This window comes from Thalassophryne amazonica, chromosome 5 (assembly GCF_902500255.1).
Source record: "Thalassophryne amazonica chromosome 5, fThaAma1.1, whole genome shotgun sequence".
NCBI classification, from domain to species: domain Eukaryota; kingdom Metazoa; phylum Chordata; class Actinopteri; order Batrachoidiformes; family Batrachoididae; genus Thalassophryne; species Thalassophryne amazonica.
The window spans coordinates 47,544,775-47,552,968 of NC_047107.1; the positions used below are offsets into that span (position 1 = coordinate 47,544,775).

At 39.7% G+C, this 8,194-nt stretch overlaps 1 protein-coding gene across 1 annotated transcript in view; it reads right to left on the reverse strand.

Annotated features, from left to right (window-relative positions):
- Positions 1–7,758, reverse strand: part of LOC117510408 (arrestin domain-containing protein 3-like) — a 29,957-nt gene extending 22,199 nt beyond the window's left edge. Inside the window, exons 1-2 of the mRNA XM_034170107.1 lie at positions 7,433–7,758; positions 7,277–7,343 (exon numbers count right to left, since the gene is read on the reverse strand). Of these exons, the coding sequence (XP_034025998.1) occupies positions 7,277–7,343; positions 7,433–7,706 (341 nt within the window). The 5' untranslated portion in view covers positions 7,707–7,758. The remainder of the gene's footprint in view (positions 1–7,276; positions 7,344–7,432) is intronic.
- Positions 7,759–8,194: the final 436 nt, after the last annotated feature.

The window sequence follows — 8,194 nt, forward strand, 5'->3', positions numbered from 1 at the left end:
AGGTCTAACAGAACAAGCACAGAGATGAGTCCACTGTCTGAGGCCATAAGAAGATCATTTGTAACCTTCACTAATGCTGTTTCTGTACTATGATAAATTCTAAAACCTGACTGAAACTCTTCAAATAGACCATTCCTCTGCAGATGATCAGTTAGCTGTTTTACAACTACCCTTTCAAGAATTTTTGAGAGAAACGGAAGGTTGGAGATTGGCCTATAATTAGCTAAGATAGCTGGGTCAAGTAATGGCTTTTTAAGTAATGGTTTAATTACTGCCACCTTAAAAGCCTGTGGTACATAGCCAACTAATAAAGATAGATTGATCATATTTAAGATCGAAGCATTAAATAATGGTAGGGCTTCCTTGAGCAGCCTGGTAGGAATGGGGTCTAATAGACATGTTGATGGTTTGGATGAAGTAACTAATGAAAATAACTCAGAACAATTGGAGAGAAAGAGTCTAACCAAATACCGGCATCACTGAAAGCAGCCAAAGATAATGATATGTCTTTGGGATGGTTATGAGTAATTTTTTCTCTAATAGTTAAAATTTTATTAGCAAAGAAAGTCATGAAGTCATTACTAGTTAAAGTTAAAGGAATACTCGGCTCAATAGAGCTCTGACTCTTTGTCAGCCTGGCTACAGTGCTGAAAAGAAACCTGGGGTTGTTCTTATTTTCTTTAATTAGTGATGAGTAGTAAGACGTCCTAGCTTTACGGAGGGCTTTTTTATAGAGAAACAGACTCTTTTTCCAGGCTAAGTGAAGATCTTCTAAATTAGTGAGACGCCATTTCCTCTCCAACTTATGGGTTATCTGCTTTAAGCTGCGAGTTTGTGAGTTATACCACGGAGTCAGGCACTTCTGATTTAAGGCTCTCTTTTTCAGAGCTACAGCATCCAAAGTTGTCTTCAATGAGGATATAAAACTATTGACGAGATACTCTATCTCACTCACAGAGTTTAGGTAGCTACTCTGCCCTGTGTTGGTATATGGCATTAGAGAACATAAAGAAGGAATCATATCCTTAAACCTAGTTACAGCGCTTTCTGAAAGACTTCTAGTGTAATGAAACTTATTCCCCACTGCTGGGTAGTCCATCAGAGTAAATGTAAATGTTATTAAGAAATGATCAGACAGAAGGGAGTTTTCAGGGAATACTGTTAAGTCTTCAATTTCCATACCATAAGTCAGAACAAGATCTAAGATATGATGAAAGTGGTGGGTGGACTCGTTTACATTTTGAGCAAAGCAAATTGAGTCTAATAATAGATTAAATGCAGTGTTGAGGATGTCATTCTCAGCATCTATGTGGATGTTAAAATCGCCCACTATAATTATCTTATCTGAGCTAAGCACTAAGTCAGACAAAAGGTCTGAAAATTCACAGAGAAACTCACAGTAACGACCAGGTGGACGATAGATAATAACAAATAAAACTGGTTTTTGGGACTTCCAATTTGGATGGACAAGACTGAGTCAAGCTTTCAAATGAATTAAAGCTCTGTCTGGGTTTTGGATTAATTAATAAGCTGGAATGGAAGATTGCTGCTAATCCTCCGCCTCGGCCCGTGCTACGAGCGTTCTGGTAGTTAGTGTGACTCGGGGGTGTTGACTCATTTAAACTAACATATTCATCCTGCTGTAACCAGGTTTCTGTAAGGCAGAATAAATCAATATGTTGATCAATTATTATATCATTTACTAACAGGGACTTAGAAGAGAGAGATCTAATGTTTAATAGACCACATTTAACTGTTTTAGTCTGTGGTGCAGTTGAAGGTGCTGTATTATTTTTTCTTTTTGAATTTTTATGCTTAAATAGATTTTTGCTGGTTATTGGTGGTCTGGGAGCAGGCACCGTCTCTACGGGGATGGGGTAATGAGGGGATGGCAGGGGGAGAGAAGCTGCAGTGAGGTGTGTAAGACTACAACTCTGCTTCCTGGTCCCAACCCTGGATAGTCACGGTTTGGAGGATTTAAGAAAATTGGCCAGATTTCTAGAAATGAGAGCTGCTCCATCCAAAGTGGGATGGATGCCTTCTCTCCTAACAAGACCAGGTTTTCCCCAGAAGCTTTGCCAATTATCTATGAAGCCCACCTCATTTTTTGGACACCACTGAGTTGAATGGTATGTTTCAGCTTTTACCAAATTAAATATTTGTTCCATTAAAAGAATGTAAAAACATTCATTTGTTTTATATAACGGCTAAAATAGATCCTTGTCATTTGACATTGTTTTAATTTATAAACAACAAAACAGAGACTTACATTTTGGTGTTCCACTGCTGCTAAAGTCCAAATTGTGACGTGTAGCCCAGTGATGCTGTGCTCTGACTTCGGACATCCATAAAAAAAAAAGAAGACTTTGTGTAGTTCCTCAGTCCAGCCAAAAATCACGTCAGCTTTTCTTCTGAACAGTTCTTCATGCATCCAGATGGCTTACAGCGGAGTATATATGTGTAATTAGCAGTGTCAGTTTGCTCAATCAAATCATCGAGTTGTTGTCACACGAAAAAAAAAATCACATCAGAAATTAGTCCAGCTTTTGATTCCAACTTCCTGCCAAAAGCCTCCAGACAGCACAGTGGATTTGTTTTGTGTGCGTCCACACATACGCGTGTGTGTGCGCGCATGCATGCACAAACACGTATGGACGCGCGTACATGCGCGCTGCATGAGCACGCGCAGCGCATGCGTGTGCATGTACGCGCATCCACACACACGCGCTCTCGCATGCACGCGTAGAGCGTGCGTGTGCATGTACGCATGTGTGTGTGCGAGGACATGCGTGTGCATGTGTGCACAGTGCAATAGTACCAAACATATGGAACCAAATTTGCACTCTAAATGGAACCAAACTACACTCTAAATGCAATGCAAAACAAATGAGATGAGTTAATCCATGTCATGTGACATACAAAGCACCAATCAAATGACAAGGATCCACTCAGCCGTTATATAAAATGTGCAGATGCATCCTGAAGATGTTAGGGCTGAATGAAATACAACTACTTTATTCCTCCTCTGTTCTGTGTGAAAGCTCTGGACATTGAATGGACAATGTTGCTCCGTCAGTAAGCAGCCACAGAGTCAGACTACAGGACGCTGTTTGTGGCCATGGTGAAGTTTGTTTCAGGTAGGATATTTGACATTGTTGAACCCAAAATGAATATCCAGACAACCAACCTGAAACTGACTTCACCACACTGCTGTTGTGTTAGCTGCAGTGGAGCGAGATGAGAGCGGTGACAGGAAGAAAGCGAATTACATCAGTAACACCTTATTTAATGATTGTTTCACAGCGGTTACATTCAACGGCACAAGACCTCTAGAAGTTGACTTTTATTGATAACTACGGACAGTTACTTTAGTTATTTGAAGAAACACTACAGAGAAGAAGATATGTGTAGTGTAATGAGTCCAACAAGGACTGGGAGGACTTTTTTTAAATGGGGCAGTGCAGTCTCGTTTGAACCCCTGTGTGATATCGCAGGATTTGATCACTTCTGGGGACAGCCTGCCAGTGCGCAACACAAACACAGCATCACTTCACGCGGAAAGATGGTGTACTGTTTTGTTTTCGGCTGCAATCACAGAAGCAGTCACGAAAAGTGCAGGGTTTGTTCTATTCCCAGTGGAGAAGGGAAGACAAGGCAAATGAGAGACGTTGTATTGGTACCTGTTAGCGAAATTTAATGTGAATAATGATAATGGGGCTGTCCCCAAGTACAATTGTTGCATCATGTGCTCTTTCATTTAACCCCTTTATCGCCCACCCTTAAACGAGACTACCGTGCCCAATAACCTCTTAATTTTGCTCTCTGAGTGACACCAGAACGATGCATCTCACTTAAAAATACACATGCCCCTGAGCGTTTCTCAATTGGCTATACAGTGCCCTCCAAAAGTATTGGAACACTTCATATTTCACGCATTTTAATTTGTTTATGCCATTTCAAATAAAATATTTTAATTTCTAAATTGATTAAAAATATATTAAAAATATAAAAGCCAAGATGATAGTTGCATAAGTAATGTAACGCTTTGGTATAATACCTGTGAATAATTAGTGTAGTTTCTAGCAAATTGTAGCTGAACTTTCAGGTCTTCTTTTTTAAGAAAATCCTCTTCTACACCACTTCATCATGAAGATGTATAACTGTGGATACAAAATGCAAAACATGTTGTTGTTGTCCATTCGGCTGCTTCTATTTTTTTGTTCATGGTCACCACAGCGAACACAGCCAGATCCACAATAGTATGTGGCACAAGTTTTATGCCGGATGCCCTTCCTGATGCAACTCCAGTTTTACCTGGAGAAACACACACAGCCGCTGGTGTTCCAAAGAGGTCTCCTATCCAAGTACTAACCAGATCCCACCTTGCTTAGCTTCTGAGATCTGACAGGATCAGGCTCACACAGAGCAGAACAGCTGCACAAAATGCAAAACGTACTGTGCGCAATTTCTCCAATCACAGCCACAGAAACCTATGTCTTCTGGGTTGTCTGGGTGTCTCGGTGGCTTTCCTCACTTTTCTCCTTCTTGCACATTCACTCAGTTTTTGAGAACTGTCTACTCCACACATATTTACCATAGAGTGCCATAATGTCTGCAGGGTTCTAGCTAGCGCAAACTTGCATTACAGCCTGTTATGCTATAATTTTGGACTGTAACGCTTATTTTCAATACAGTGTCTGTAATCAACCGTTTCTGGAGCGCGACTCTAGTTTGAAGCGTGAATCGAAGCAACGCTTCGATTCAACCTTAAAATGAGTGCAAAATAACTGTGGTATTATTAGTGTTTCATTTAAGAATGCTTCATTTTCACTGTTGCTGCACTTTGTGTGAAATCATAGTCATACCATATCGATAGAGATATAATATTTGGCTTCAATATTGAGATATGATAATTTGGCCATATCATGCAGCCCTACTGTCAACTACCTGAAAAGTATGAATATTAATTTACATCTACAAAGGTCTATTTGTCCTGACATTTTTTAGGCTGGAAGTGGAGATTTAATAGCACTGTGTAATTGGATGTGATGCTAGGTGTAACAAGACTGGCTTATTCTTTCAAAGGATCAGTTGAGAATAAAATGACAGGAGAACAAGATATATGACTTCTTTACAAAGAAGTCATATATCTTGTTATATATCTTGACTTCTTTGTAAAGAGAAGCAAATCAGGCTCTGGCATCAGCAGTCCTGGCAGCTCCACACCTGGGACTAGTCAGTATAGTCAGTGTCAGGCACAACCCAACCCACCAGCACGTGTGTGTGTGTGTGCAACCCAGTCTCACGGTAAGTCGTGATTCAGCAGCACGAAATATACATTAATCTATCGGTTCTTGATATTGTGACGAAAAGCGCCTCATTTTCGTCACAGCAGCACAAATTCATTCTAATTCATTCTGTGATGGCTGCAGGAAATTAAAAGTCAAGCGGGGAGGGGGCGTCGGGGTGGTTATAGTTATGGTGGGGGAAGGAGTAGGATTAGGTTATGGTTAAGGTTAGGGGTAGGAGTAGGGTTAGTAATATTGAGTTTAAAAAACCTGTCACAAAAATTTGACTCATTTCATCACGGGAGCACGAAAAAAAAAGTGAGACTGGGCTGGTGTGTGTGAGAGAGAGAGAGTAACTGTAACTGTGTGAGTGAGTAGCTGTGTGTGTGCATTGTCATTCATGTCAAAATGGTGTCATGGTGTTGATGTTGTTGAAAAATTGTTGTTTAACATGTTGTACATTAATAAACTGCAAATTACATTCAAAAATCTCATCTCCTAATTTTTAACTACTTTAATATATTTCAACATTTAGAGACAATAAAGCAATAAATTGTCATAATCTGTGGACCCCCTGAAATAGCCTTGGCCACCCTCTGGCCACCCCAAGGATAAAAGTCTACCTCCGCCCCTGACTGCATGAGGAAAAGCTCAATATAGTAACGCCATCATGATTGCTCATTTAAAGAACAATTTAAGTGTGACCCAACTGTTTTAAACGGGTGCTGAAAGTAATCAAGCCCTGTTAGGAAGATTATATCTAGATGACACTAAATCCAGCATTCGCCCTATTGACGTATCCCATAACCCCCTGCGCACCAGAGAGTCGCTACAGTCAAAGCAACATAGAGAATCCACATGATGACAACTGTAAATGAATATTATACTACAAAAATGTAAATTTTTTATGCTTTTCGTCACGTTAATAAGAGACTGCTGCATGATACCCTGAAAACTTACTAAAACAATTATAACAAATAATCTGTCTGTTACGTTTAATCTGCGTGGAATTTAATAAATGCAAACCAAATTTCAGACATATTATATATATTAGTCTGGAACAAAGAGGACAAACTGTTGTAAAGAACAATAATCAAGACGTTAAAGAGCAAACTTCACTTTTCCCCAGAACGACATGATCAGGAAGCGAGCGGAGCTCACAGCAGCTAACATTGAAAATAACGGAGAGACAGTCTGTGATTCTCACATGTTTACATAAAATAAATGCAATAACAACGTCTATAATCCCAGAGAATATATTCGTGAGAGTTTTAGGCACAATATAAAAATAGTTTTATGTTGTGATGTTAATGCTGTTGTCCGTGTGCAGCGGTTAAAGTGCAGCGTGATCAGAGCGTCTCAATGCAGTTCTCAATGTTACTGAGATCTCACAGCGCGGCGACCTCTCCGAGGTTTTGCAGGATTTGAAACGTCAATAGGACAAATACTGCAGCTTGAACAGCTATATTAAAATAGAATATGGACGAAATGTAACGAAATGGGGAGCGAAATAGGGACTGATAATTATGAAATGGGGTAAATAATCAGGAAATGTGGACAACAAACAATCAGTGGTAATATGTAAAATGGGATCAAACCTTCAGCCACCTAGTGACCATTACCAATAATCGGCAAAATGGGATATAATGTTGTTGGTATTGGATTTTGAGATGAATTGTGTCATCAATTTTGCATTAAGCATATTTTAGTATGTGAGTAATCTATGATATAAAGTTCGTTTTGTCATAATTGAGTGCATGTAACAACGTGCACCGTAATTTTGGGCCCCATTTTGCTCTATTTCGTTACATTTCGTATGTTTGATTGTTGTTTAAATAAACTACCAGATCTACACAAATAATAGAAATAACATCTTCACGTGTTTTTTTTTTTCTGCAGATAGTTCAAAGCATTAAAAACATTCCTGGACATGATCACGGATTTAATGAATTGTTGTTACTGCAGAGAGAAATAAACAGCATACATACCCCTGCGGCAGCTGACATGAAAAGGGATAAAGATGAGTTCCAGGCAGAAGTTTGGTCTCAGAGGACTCTGGAAGACAGAAATAAGACAGTAATGACGTCAGGATCAACTTTATATTCACGGTATCGAGCAGGTCGGAGCCCACGGTCACGACTTACGACGGTTTTCCTGTAGAATAGAAAAGGAGAACTCGAAGAACTTGAGTTTGGCGGAGTAGTTTCTCCTGCGGCTTCTCCTCCTGCCTCCTCCTCCTCCCTTGGACCAGTGGACAGATGCCTTCCCGCTCAGGGTCAGTGATATCGAGGTGATCTTCGTCTCTTTGCTGAGGTCGAACGAAACGTGACCCGACAAAACGTCTCCGCTCGTGTAAATGTTACGAACGTTCACCGCATTAAAGTTGATGTGGAAATTCTTAAACGTCTGCTGGAACATCGTGGAATTAATTACACTTCTTTAGCTAAAACACAGGATTTCCCCCGCAGTAAAACAATTTCTTCCCCCCACCCCCTTCAGAAAGCACGTATGACAAAAAAAACAATCGAGTCGTCCAACTGCGCATGCGCAGTGCATGTGGTGACCCATCCCAGATTGCAGGCAGAACCACGGTTCGCGCCGAAGTAAATAAAACCAGTCCATCACATACCACAAACATATAAACGTTATTTTTGGAGCACTGAACAGCTATCTGTTTATATTTTTAATGTGTATTTATTTATTCGATAGAATACAGCAGATTTTGTTAGGAACATTCAACAAGTATGGAAGTCCAAACTATTTAAAGTTAAATAAATGATGATATTAAAAGGAAAAGTGTATAATATAACAGACACCAAAATGACATTTTGAAATAAAATCTGGAATTACATGTAAAAACAATATAATTGTCTGGCTATAAACTCAGTGCTTCACATTTTATGGTA